This window comes from Larus michahellis, chromosome 9 (assembly GCF_964199755.1).
Source record: "Larus michahellis chromosome 9, bLarMic1.1, whole genome shotgun sequence".
Taxonomy (NCBI): Eukaryota; Metazoa; Chordata; class Aves; order Charadriiformes; family Laridae; genus Larus; species Larus michahellis.
The window spans coordinates 35,821,929-35,835,659 of record NC_133904.1 but is presented as its reverse complement, the minus strand read 5'-3'; the positions used below and the strand labels follow the sequence as shown (position 1 = coordinate 35,835,659).

The 13,731-nt window shown below is 37.5% G+C and overlaps 1 protein-coding gene across 1 annotated transcript in view; it reads left to right on the top strand.

Annotated features, from left to right (window-relative positions):
* The window catches only part of LOC141748602 (connector enhancer of kinase suppressor of ras 2-like), a 209,861-nt gene that overhangs the window by 81,035 nt on the left and 115,095 nt on the right, over positions 1-13,731 (top strand). The window contains exon 3 of the mRNA XM_074600940.1: positions 12,139-12,341. Within this exon, the coding sequence (XP_074457041.1) occupies positions 12,139-12,341 (203 nt within the window). The remainder of the gene's footprint in view (positions 1-12,138; positions 12,342-13,731) is intronic.

The window sequence follows — 13,731 nt, the reverse complement described above, 5'->3', positions numbered from 1 at the left end:
CATATGGGTTTTTTAATTGAAGCCATATGCAGATCAGTCCTTACTTAATACTGAAGTAAAGTAATTGGAAACAATTTATCTTGTGATGTGAAAAGAAGCCACAAAGTAGACCAACTTCCTTCATTCTCTTGGGTCTGCTTTTGTGTGTATTGGAAAAGAAAAGCTGCCGCAGCTTTATTTTCCTACTGGTATTTTTTCTGAGAGTTGACATTGAAGCCATTACATACGCACAGATGTCAGCTTGACAGAGGACAAGTCATGTATGGATGGTGCAATACAGTCACCGTTTTATGTTACTATGTTTATGAGTTTTCATTATTTCATGCTGCTGTAATATTAAGGTTTTGCTTAAAAACTATGAGAAAATATTAAATGCATTTTGAAATGGAGAATTTTTTTTTAAATGCAAATTCACTTCCAGGGAGCTCAGATCAAAACTCTTTGTGAAGACAGAGTTGAGCAGAAAATGTGAATTAGAAGTACAACGGGAGAGCAGTTATGAACAGCTCAGAGGGATGCTGCTGAAGTTCAAAGGAAAAGGAGTAGAAGCATTCTCTTTCAGATAAACTAGAGTACTATTTTAAGCATAGTTTAGGATTAGTCTCTCCTGGTCCTGAAACTGATGGTTCGTTGCCTCCACAGAAATAAGTCTCTTGATGGTTCAGAGGTGCAAATGACCGTGCTCCACTTTACAACTGAAATGACACAGGAGTTCTCCTTTCAAAGGGAATTCCTTCTCTTAAAAGTTGCCTTTCTTAAAGTTTTTGTGAGAACGGGCATTAAATAGACAAATGGCTGTTTCAATGTTTTAGATGATTCCACGAAAAGAGCAGAATATATAAACCAGATGATCCTCAATATATCTTTAGTCCTATCCTGTTTGTAATGTCAGGTGATTTCAATATATGAAATACCTGTTACATCTAGATCATATATTTTGATCTCAAATACAAAAGTTTGTTTTGACTGCATATTCTTTAATAAAATCTTGAAACATCATTATTTCCTACTATCATTCTATAGTCCCTGCTACACAGCTCCATGCTAGGTTACATTTTTGAATAGTTATGAAACAGAAATATATATATGGTATATAGCAAGGAATAGGCACTTAGACTATTTAAAAACAGAAAAAAATTTAAGTACTTGCTGAATGAGTAATCTAAAGCTGTGAAGAATATAAGAAGGTTTTAGATGTTAAAAAACAAATAAAAAAATTCTTCAAGGGGTAGAGGAAATAAAAGGAAGAAAACAGAAAATAAATATATGGGAATAAATGAAATCAAGGTATTCCTTGAAAACAGCCAGCAGACTGAGTGGCATGATCTTTAAAAATATATTTGGGTGTATTACAAAGTGAACCTTCTGTATGTTGAAAGTCTCTCAGACCAGTGGCCCGAGTCATCTGGGATCAGATGTTGTGATCAAGGCATTTTTATTAGCATAAACGTCCACTTTCTTTGTACTTGACGTATTATGGCAATAAGCAGCCTATACAATTTCATGCTTTTACAGATCTTAATCAAAAATTACATTGATGATCTGTCATGATGTGCTGGATCATATTGTGTGACCACACAGTATGGTGAGATAGAATTTTAAAATGCATTTTAAGAAAATGCATACTTCTCACACTGATTATCCTGACAGAGACACTTGGCTATTCAATTTGTTTAATGTTGTAGGACATCTTTAAATGCCTGTGCTGTATGTAATGAATTTAACCTTCTCATACCTTTTTGTGGTTTAGATACTTGTACCGTAGTAATATATTCTCACTCTCTCCCCATAGATAGATATGTATACATACATAAACAGAAACATTAAGATGTTCCCGTCTATTCAAGCTTACCCAATTAGGGAGAGTATTTGGATGTTACACAATTTAAATCACGTTGACTTCATTAGGATTAAGCAGACCAAGAAATCCTTATGCAGTTTGTTCAGATATCTGTAGCAAGAGCTACAACATAAAAACTACTTTAAAAATGTTTACGCAGGATATAAGAACACCAGTTAATCCTTGATCATCCTAACAATTTCACAATAGAAACTGGTACTGTGCAGTTTTAGCCTGACATGTAGTTGGTCAAGTCTTGCCATTATCAGTGACCCTTCTGAGATCCATGAACAGCAAACCTGCGTACTGTGTCTGCAGCCTTCTCTTGATCATCTCTTACCCGTAGTCATTTCAAGGTCAGTCTAGCCGCGTATGTTTCATGTTTTCAAAGGAGATATCTGCAGGAATATAATTTCATCTTCTGCTTTTCTCTAACTCAGTTGCTCTTACCAGGTGTCCACTCATTTGACTCTCTCAACACTTAAACATAATTTTAATAATTTATTTAAATACCATATTTTGGAAAAAAAACCCACAAACTGTTTCAGTGGCTGCTCTTATGGTCTTTTTGAGTCCAATTTTTCAAGGAAAGTGTGTCATGTTCTGATTCTTATGTGAAATCAGAAACGCATGGCTTTTTCAATAAAATTACTTTTCAAGGCACCTCAATTATGCTTGATTACATTTATACATATCAATTACAATGGAAATGCTAAAGCTTCTTCTGGAAGTTAAAAATATAATGTAAATGTTAAATTTTTAAAAAGGTTAAAATATTTAATCGTAGCACTATTTAATGTATCTATTTACAAGACAATAGGAAGGTGTATGAAGTGCTAAGAAGCACTGTGACAAGTTCCGAATTACAGACTCGGGAGACAAGAAAGAATTGTGGTACAATTTGCTCTGAAAGGTAGGATTATTATAACAGAAGGGAGCACAAGGGAGAGCTGAGGTGTTTCAGATAATATACTCTAATTTATATTATGATGTTGCATATTTGCAAACATTACCATAGTTATTAATAAATTCAATACTTTTTTTATGAAATATCATTGTGTTCTGTGCACATAAACTAGGTTATAATACTGCAGTTTAACTGTCATAATAAACTCATAAGCAAATGTTATTAAACATAGTGAGAAGGATTGTTTTTATTCTATATTGTTGCTAATTTACTGATTTACAATGAGAAGAGCTTTCAGAGAAAATGCTGAAACAAATTTGGGCAATGTTTTACTTGAACTGGAATCCCCAGCCATTAAGATGGAATGTGTTTTCTTAATACGCTTATAGTCTGCAAAACAACAGGCGCTAGAATTTTATGTATTTTTAAAATATATTAATTATTGAATATTTTACTTTAAGTAGCACATATCCAGATGTGCCTTCTATTTTTTTCTTTCCCTAATGCAGAACAAAGCAAATTTATTAATAAGCTAGGCTTCTTTTGTCATTTGGGAAATTGATCCTGATTAATACCAAAATAGGTATAATTTTGTGAGTTAATATATTTTGGTGTGCAGTACAGCAGCTCCTTGCTATAGAGTAACTGGAATAGCCATTATAATAGTAATTCCACTAGACATTTACTACAGGGAGATAAGTTAAACTGTGCAGAAGTGAGGGTTTGTGATAAGACGTTATGAGAATTAGGTCACGTTGGGTTCAATTGCCTCTTATTCAGATGCCTCACTCCTTTGCTCACAGAGTATGTGATTATGATCATTACCCAATTAAAACACTACTGTGCAGTGACAAGTCTGACACTGTACGAACTACATCTAACACAGTTTCCTTAATAAAACTTACACTGTTTCGTTGATCTATTTTGTGTAACTTGACATTAAGTGTTGTCAAAACTTGCATTTTATTATAGTCACTGTCCCATTTTTACCTCTCGTGGAAATGCGGTCAGTTTTAGGTTCCAGTCTGTAGACCTGATTCATATGATCACTAATGGATTTTGTTAATTGGATTTAGAAGGAGGACATTTTTAGGTATCATGTAAGACTGCTCTTAGGCTAAGATTGGAGAGAGTTGGATTTGATGGGTTGGGCTATTCGATGTTTAAGGGAATGGATGGATGGCCACATCCAAAGAAAACGGTAACACGTGGTGTACTTCAAGGGTCTACACTGGACCGATACTGTTTAATGATGATAAAGACAATGAGACTGAGTGCACCCTCAGCAAGTTTGCAGATGACACCAAGCTGAATGTTGCAGCTGATATGTTAAAGGGAAAGGATGCCATCCAGAGAGACGCTGACAGGTTTAAGTAGTGGGCCCATGTGAACCTCACAAAGTTCAACTAGACCAAGTGCAGGGTCCTGCACATGGGTCAGGGCAATCGCCAATATCAGTATTGACGGAGAGCAGCCCTGCAGAGACGGACTTGGGGATACTGGCAGATAAAAAATTGGACGTGAGATAGTAATGTGTGCTTACAGCCCAGAAAGCCAATTGTATCCTGGACTGAGTAAAACGAAGCATGGCCAGCAGGTCGGGGGAGGCGATTCTCCCCCACTACTCCACTCTCATGAGACTCCTCTGGAGTACTGCATCCAGCTCTGGGGCCCCCAGTACAAGAAAGACATGGGTCCAGAGGAGGGCCGTGAAAATAAGCAGAGGGCTGGAATACCTCTCCTATGAAGACAGGCTGAGATTGTTTAGCCTGGAAAAGAAAAAGCTCCAGCAGACCGTATTGTAGCCTTCCAATACTTAAAGGGAGTTTATAAGAAAGATGGAGAAAGACCTTCTACCAGCGCTTGCAGTTACAGGGCAAGGGGTAATGGTTCTAAATTGAAAGAGAGTAGAGTTAGATTGGATATTAGGAAGAAATTCTTTGCTGTGAAGGTGGTGAGACGCTGGCACAGGTTGCCCAGAGAAGCTGTGGCTGCCTCATCCCTGGAGGTGTTCAAGGCCAGTCTGGATGGGGCTTTGAGCAACCTGGTCTAGTGGGAGGTGTCCCTGCCCAGGGCAGGGGGGTTGGAACTATGTGATCTTTAAGGTCCCTGCCAACCCAGACCACTTTATGATTCTAAGCAGGATCTCAGCTCTAAGCCTTCAGACACTGGTAATCAGCAAATGGTCACAGGCAATTAAGCGCTATGTTTTCCCCGGGACCAGGTATACAATGTGTTTAGAGCAGTGATAGCTCAATTAAAAAAAAAAAAAAAAAGCCCCCAGTATGCTGTAAGCAGTAGTTATGCCAAAAGTCTGTTAGCAGACTGCAAGTCAAGTAATTGTTTTTCCTATCTGCATAGCACTCCACCAGAACTACTTTAACGCTACCAAAGATAATACGCTTATTACAAGGTATAATTTATTCTTTCCTTCAGCTCAATTTATGTCACCTTGGTTCACAAAGAATGCCAATCTAAATCTTCTAGCACTTTATCTGAAATCTGTAATAAATACTTAAAGTGGGTCATATTCTGTGGAACCAAGGTTTAATAAATACTTTTAATTTAGTATTTTAAATGTTATAGTAAAACTTGTTTCCTTGTAAGATAGTTTCAAAAGAAGGCCCTTTGTGATTTACATGAAAAATTTATTTTACCTCCTTCAAATTGCTATTCATATAAAGGATATTTAGATCGTAAATTCTTCTTAAAGAGGAAAAAATGACATGCCTGACTGAAATGCAATGCCTCACATACTTTGACTTCATACTGTTTTGATAACTTCAGTTTTAAGTTGTATCTCAAAAATATCACCACAAAATTTTAACAGATCTACCTGATGAAATCAAATAAATGTTTATAGGGACAATTATGTTAGAATTAGGTTTCTACTGCAGTTTCTGTTAGCCTCTTTACCTTTAAAAACATACCTCCAGAAAGGAAATTTTAAAAAGTGTGTTTTGATGGTTTTCATTCTATTTAAGTGTATTTATGCTAAAATCATAGTGCATGATTATTTTGAATTTTTGCTTTTATTAAACAGGCTGTGTTTGCCTGGTTTTATTCATTAAGTGCCAAATGACTATATGCTCTCACAAATGCTGTAATTTTCGTTGTGAAGCTATGGCCTTTGCAGGAGCAGCATACGCAGTGCCGTAGACAGCAGGGAGTTGTGGGATCCCAGCTGGCATGCTGTGTATTCCCAAAGGAGATTCCAAAATCCCAGAGCTGCTTTGGGGAGTTTTCTTTCCCAGTCATCTCAGAGCCCCGTGCTGCAACTGTGCCCCAGGGAGACAGGTGGGGAGAGGTCCCCCACTGTCATAGCAGAGCCTGGGAGCACACGTCCCCAGGGAACAGGGGGGCTGGCGGGGCGAGCAGGCAGCCTGGAAGGGACCAGACCTACCTTCCCAGCAGAGGAGGGGCAGAGCATCCCCGCAGAGCTCTCCACAATAGCTTTGAGTCAATTTATGTGTGATCTGAGAATGTGTCGAAAACCAGTCTGTATTGGGGAAGATGTGCCTGAAGATTTGAGCTTTTAAATTAATTTCCTAATCCTGCTCACTATACAATGGTGCTGAGGCTTGGGAAGAGGGCATGGCAGCAACTATCTGTGGCAGTTTGCAAATATGTCAGCTGAAAGCAAATGGGAAACTGAGCCCTGAGGAGGAGTGGAGTATGCCACGAGTCCAGATGTGCTGTGTTGATGGTGGGTTGGGAAGGGGAGCCGGGGAGCAGCCTGCTGTGCTACGCACGTTTGTGTTTAGGGGCAGGGTGGCACTCCCAGGGCAAAGGCACATCTATTGCCCGCCTTTGGTAATGGTCCTGAGCCGGTGTCTGAAACAGAGACCTGCAGCTATGGCTACCGCAGCTGGGCCGGACTGATAAATTGTGGGGATTCTTTAAGTTTATGCATGAAACATAAAAATGGGAGTGTAGCACAATATTTAGGTTGTGTTGTTTAAATGCCTTAACGTGGTGAATTCATGTAAGATGCCTGAATTTCAGTCAGGGTTGTTTCCTTTAATCTCCTCAGTCAGATCTACTGCTCTGCAATTTTATTGCTCTGAAACTTACAGTTCAGTGAAAATTATAACATTCTCGAAATATCACCTACAGAAAAAGCTGTATATACATCCATATGTTTATACATATTTATGCATATATTTATACATATATTACACCAACTACTTACATGAATAAAAACATCAAGAAAAACTAGTATAATTAAAAATAAATCTGTTTTTAAGGTAAGTTAAAGTCATTACTTTATGCAATATAAACTATTTAACTAGAATTATTTCCTGCGTCAAACAAATTTCAATATGCATACATTTTTTTACCTCTGTGTGTCACATTACAGCAAAACAATTTCATTATATTAGTACCCTTAAGTATATAATATTGGTGGGTTTTTCCACAGAAGAAATAAAGTCTTCTTACAGTGCATGTATTTCTAGCTCTTCTTGTGATCTTCAGGTGTTAGTGTTTACAAAAAATTGCACTTATCATTTTTTTCCATTGTACTTGTTATTTTTTGTCTTAACATTTGCTACAATAATTTGGTCTATTTCATCTTAATAGCTGAAATTTTCAGATAGTTTTATTAACATAAAATACTAATTTGTGATGTTATTACATACATGCAATAAGATATGAAAACACCCTAAGCTATAGCTGAAGACTTTTTTTCGTTCCACTTCTTTGAATGTGTAAAAAACACAGGTGTTATTGTCAGATAAAAAATTTACTCATTTTACCACTGTCTTTTAAAAATGGAACTTCATACCAGAGTGTATGTACAAAACAAGCAGACTTTTTAGCTGGAATTGTGATACAGACACAGAGCAGGAGAGTTCATTGCCACAGTGTATTTAGCTATTTCTGCATTTAGGATTTATGACATAAAAAGGAAGAAATATGTGTTTGGATGCAGATTTCCTATTTTTCAATTTCCAGTATGCAATTTTAATTATATGGTGTATTCAACAACTTATGTGTTACATCATATCTTCCACTCTGCACTAGTGAAAACAATAGTCTATTTCGGGTTGTTAAAAAAATAATATTGTATTCTCTCCTGTTTTCTGAATTCTAGCACTTCTGACAACAGCCACCTGTTTTTCTGTACTTCAAAAAAAATTATCAACTGCAGACACCCTGGAGGCGAGCTGTCCTGTCTCCTCCCTCTTGCCATCCTACAATAACCCTAATCACTAGCAACACCGAAACGGGCAGCTCAAACTGAACAGGAGAGGGGAACTATGGGGGTGACAGGAATGCTCGCTGATAGTTTGACAATTGGAGAATTAGGGAATGAAATTGCTGAAATGGAAAACTGTATTTTGCAGACAGCAAGCAGACTTATCGTTAAACCTAAATCAGTTGTACATCTCACTAACAAGTGTCACTTTAAGCACAGCTTCATCTTGGCATTATTGCTAATGATTTTCTTCTATAAGAAGCTTGTCTGACTCTGATCTCACATTTACGTTTAATTTCTACCTCTTGAAATCCTTCTTTCCAGCTCCTGTCATTGAATAGGGCATCAGGAATTGCTGAGCTCCAACCTAAGCTACGCTACTGAGTCAGTCTGTCACTACAAATCAGATAATCTCTATGTAACTCTTTTGTGTGATGGTAATAAAGCTATCATACCTTACACTCCGTGGATATACAGAATTTCTAACTGTTTGAACAGTGTTTTTATGTGAAGAAGCTTAAGTAAACATTTAATAGATTTACCAGTCATCTTCCTGTGTTCAAGATTTGCTGTTACTTTGGCCCTTTCTTCTCGCAGTTACCCTTTCTGCAACAGACCTGTCAGGCCCATTTCACTGAAATGGAGTGCAGTCGACTTTAGGCTGCTTTCAATTCTTGCTAAGCAGTTTCATGATCTGGAATTCATGATAATTTGACAAATTGTATGGCTGTGTAGTTCTAGACAGAAAGCATTTGGGGTTGCTTTAATAGTCAATATTCATTCTCTAAACTTCCATGTCCATTTCCACTAATGGAGTACCTTGGTAAAAATTACTATGCAACAATCTTAAACATCATGAAACAAAACCAGGTAATGGAGCAAACCTTGCTTGGTTTTTTTCCCCCGCCTATGTTAATGGCACCCTTTTGTCCCTTTTAGAGGTTTTTTCCTTTTTTTTTTTTTTTTTCCTTTCTTTTAAACAAGAAATTATATCTAGGATTTGCTGTGCATGAAAGAAGTCATCTGTCAGGAGACGGAATTTTACAGGCTCAAGAGCATCATTTCTGTGGTGTGTCTCACAATAACAGCATGTATTTAACACAGTGAGAGCAGAATATATGGCTGTGAAAACTGAACTCTGCTATGATAGCTGTGATAATGATTTAGTCTGGCAGGTTTGAGATTATCTCAGCATCATGCAGATGAGATTCCTACAGGAAACACAAAGAGATCTGGATACTTGCAGTGTCATGTATTCAGAACAAGGCTATCCACCTACTCGCTCGTTAGCATAAACTGCAACTACTCGGTCTGTGATTTCAAGCACGTTCACTAAATCATAATCGATGCAGTTCAAATGTACGTGTGTACCCACCTGTTTGCTCTTTTCTCCTCTGGAACAACCTCTTTTAAATCCCAGCACCCTGGTTGCTGACGAGGGAACCCTGAAAGGGGCCGTAGCTTCATAGAATCATAGAATTCTCTAGGTTGGAAGGGACCTTTAAGATAACTGAGCCCAACCACCAACTTCCTTCAGGAGTTTTTTAATGCGCTGCCACAGTGGGGCTTGTGGGGCTTTGTGGCACCTGAGCTTCAGCCCAGCAAACAGACTGTGTGGGAGACGGCAGTGGAGAGAAACATCTGGAGCTGACGCAAGGTGAGCTGTTGTGCAGGAAGTTAGGATGAGGTGCTCAGAGGTGATACTTTCAAGGATTATTTTTAGCCATTCTTTTTCCCAATTTGTAGTTGGTTATGGTTGTTTCATTTAAAAATTAAGATCTTGGATTTGAGGCAAGCTTAAATTTAGAGCAATACAATGTCTCGCTTTTCTACAGAGATATTGATTCACTGTCATTTTTGTAATATTTTTATCTTTTTCCCTTTATTGTGTCTTGCTAAGTCTCAACTAAACCGCTAACTCGCATCAGCAATTTTACTGTCATCTCCTGATTTACCTTTCATCTCCTGATTATCTTTATGGGCATATTTTTTCTATGCTTTGCTATATTTTAATTTTTATATTGACATTAATTGAGGTTGCCATCAGCACATTAATAAACTTTAAGATAAAAGAAAGAACTTGCTCAATAGGTGGATTTCCTCAAACACACTTTTTTTTTCAGTCCTGTGTGTTTTCCAATGACTTGGGCAAGATCGCTCCGGTTGATTACACTGCTAGCATCTAGCATGCTTTCTTCAACATTCAGGCATTTACTCTCTGGTGAAAGTTTACTGGCTTTTAAAGATTCATTGGTCAAACCGTTTACTCTCCTGCTTGGCTTTTCTTGAACGTAAACTGACAGTTTCCAGAGCTTTTATGCAATAACGAATTATTGGGAGAAAAATAGAGCTGGGGAGGAAATTCCTTCATTGCTTTGATAAAAGAAAGATTAGCTGCAAATAATAAATAATTACGTACTGATATCAAATACAACTTGCTTTAACTTTAAAGTTTTCCAAAATAGAATGACTTGCTTCAGTGATGCTGTTGCTAACTGTACAGTATTAATTCTGGAAAAAAAGATGAAGAGAATTGTTCTCATCTGTAGCTAAACCAATATAACTTTAATTTGTTTCACTATTCCATCTTAAACTGGATGCTTCCAAACCTTATTGACTGATTGTGATGCTTTAGGCATGACATGTGTAAAACAATGAAGTTAATTCTCTTCCTAGTATTTAAAACTATTTTAAAATAAAAATTCTTTGCAGTGAGCTAGCTAAGATTGCAGTGAGCTAGCTAAGATAGCAAAATGTTTCCACTCCTTGTAGGTTGCCCTCCAAGCTGGAGGCAGGGGGCTTGATTTATTTTTCACAGTGCCCGTTGAGAGGGAGAACAGCTGGCAGGGGAGGCATGGTCCTAAGTACCAGCTGTAAGTGGTCCAAACCAAGCGTTTGTTTGTATTTTCTGACTTCCAAGCATCCCGTTTTGTAAGCTTGTCATTAGTCAATACATTGTATAGTGTTTGTGGTTCTTTATTCTCTGTTTTGAGGAAGAAGTTTAGGCAGAAAAATTAACATGTGATATTCATGATCAGTCATCCTCTGTAACATGCATAGCTGAAATTAATAGTGGGCAATCAATTCATACTCTGAAAGTCAATTTTGTTTAAATGCTCATTAAATTCTTTCATATGATACATCCTGTTGTAGCAGCAGGAAATCTACATTCAATTCAGTTTGTTTGAGACTTTCTATGTGAATTTGAGTGAATTATTTAACGTATATGAGCTGAGATATCTTTCTCGTTGTTACCTGGGTCTAAGCATGGAACCGGCTTGCTGATAAAACGACAGAGACATGGATGAAGGAATGTGGAAAAAGGGAAAAGGGACTTGTGTTTAGAAAACTTTACTTTGATTCAACCTGTTGCCCCCTCCTCTCCCCTCAGAACAGTGGAAGAAAATCCATTAAGAACTATTAAATATGAAGATGCTGTCACTGGCTGAAGTCTCTAAGCCACTAACAGCTGTTATTACATGCCTGCCCTTTTCTGAGCTTCTTCCCTACGCAGTCATTGGAAACAGGAGTACTGTGTCTTTGCTCTGACCTGATTTGACTGTTCCCATATCATATTATATATGGGACAGCTGCTCACCAACAACAGCAGGGTTCAGGAAGGAATTTTCCTGTAAAAGCCTGTCACCAAGGCCACGTAAGATTTTATACCTTATTCACAGTGTAAGTAAGAGGGAAGTTCTGCTAAGGTGAAGTTATCACAAGTTAGTAGGGGGACTAACACAAATCTGAATGAGTGAGATCCAGCGCAGTGGGACTGCTAAAGACCTGTTCTCAGGGGTAACAAGGATACCAAATGGTTGGTTAATACTAAACCACAGCAGGTAGGGGAGAGTGGACAGACTCTCACCTTCACTTTTTGAAAACGGAAAAGACCTTGAGACTCAGCATATGGGGATTCTTTTTGCCTTCCCCTCAGTGACTTAGTTGGACCAATGGGTTTGGGGACTCCAGTATTTTTAAGTATTAATGACAGCAGAGGTTTTTGTGATAACAGGATGGATGCATCTTTTATGTTCTAAACAAAGTAGGCTGTCACTTAGTCTAACACCAGGCATCCATAACTATCCTATCCTTTCAACCAATACCATTCAGAATGTTTAACCTCACAGTTTTGTTCACGTAGCTGACAACACACTATTTCACTTAATTGTGTATCTTCTTTCCCCTCAGAATTATGGTTTGGAGACCGAAAACCTGAGAACTCTGTCTCACAAGCTGAATGCGTCAGCCAAAAATCTTCAGAACTTTATAACGGGTAGAAGGAGGAGTGGCCATTATGATGGCAGGGCCTCCAGACGCCTACCAAATGATTTTCTTACCTCTGTAGTTGACCTGATTGGTGCTGCCAAGAACTTACTAGCCTGGCTGGACAGGTAATTTACTATTCCTTGGTCTCCTTTATGCACGAGAATAATTCTTTGGGTTATTTTGTATTTGTGCTTTCGTTTTCCCTTGTACTCTTCTATTCTAATATTAAAATGGCAGTTCTGGAATTCTAGCTCTAAATTTTAGTGTGCAAATTTCTCAAATATTGAAGGCAAAATGTAGTATCCTTTTCTGTCAGGAGAGTGTTAAAGTTTTCTCTAGTTACTTTTTCAGATTCTTTTCAGTCTGATAGTATTTTGTGCAAAATGAATACTTTTGTGCTGTTCTAAGTGGATATCTTACTGTCACAGGTGGTAGTAACATCATTGGTAATTTCAGAAGGGTAAGGAAGAAAAGACTGTGGAGTCTGAACTGTCCTTCAGCCGTCAAAAAGACTCAAACAACCTGGAGTTGAGCAAATCAATTCAGAATATTCAAAATAAATTACAGTACTTGTTAGTCTGAAAATTAAATTTTATTAGATTTTTTTTATGAAGAGTGGGATCGATTTATTAAGTACCGATGTGGTGTTGTTTAATCCTCAACAATCAACCACTGTTGGTTTTTTCATTTACAAAATGAGAATTTGATTAAAAGTATCTCCCTGAATAAATGTAGTTAATTTTGACTGTGGAAAGAAACCAAAAACATAAAATAGCATCAGAGCGTTTATATTTTGTTTCTTTTTCTTTGGAATTATAGCAATGGATAGCTTTATCTTGAATCTGAATGCTCTTGAATGTATAAATGGCACCTTAAAAATCACAGTGAGAGTGAATCACCCTCCTTTACAGGATTTGTATAATCCTGGTGACATCTTTCTAACCTAATGCCAGCAGTCATATTCTCTCGAGCTATGACCTTGTCCCTTCTTATAAATTCAAATGGGGTCAGATTCAGCCAGAATTTGGAAAGCCCAAAGAAAATTCAAGTGTGTGGGAAGCTCTTAGTGATTAAGTAAGTGTTACTTTGCTCTCTGAATTAAGCTGCTGCTAAAGAGTGATGTCATACTAGAAATGCTGTCTTTAATGAGCCGTACAAAGGAAATCTGGACTAATAATTATTTGGAAGCTCCTATTTCCACTTTCTACAAGAATGATAACTTCTGATGTTCTGGCCAAAATCTAGTTTACATCCTTCCCGCCTTTCTTATTTCAAAGGTGTATTTTACAAAAGTTGTGTGAATTGCTGCTGAGGATTGTCATGATTCGGTGATTCACATTTCTCTGCTGTAGGTCTGTTCTCTATATTACATATTTCTTTTAAATGCCTCTGAATACTCCAAAAAACAGTTAAGATTGTGCTATTGAAAACTATATACGCTATTTCAGGACTTTTTTTCTTGATTAAGCTATAGAACAGTTATCCAACCTGATTATATTTGCCTCTATGAAAACA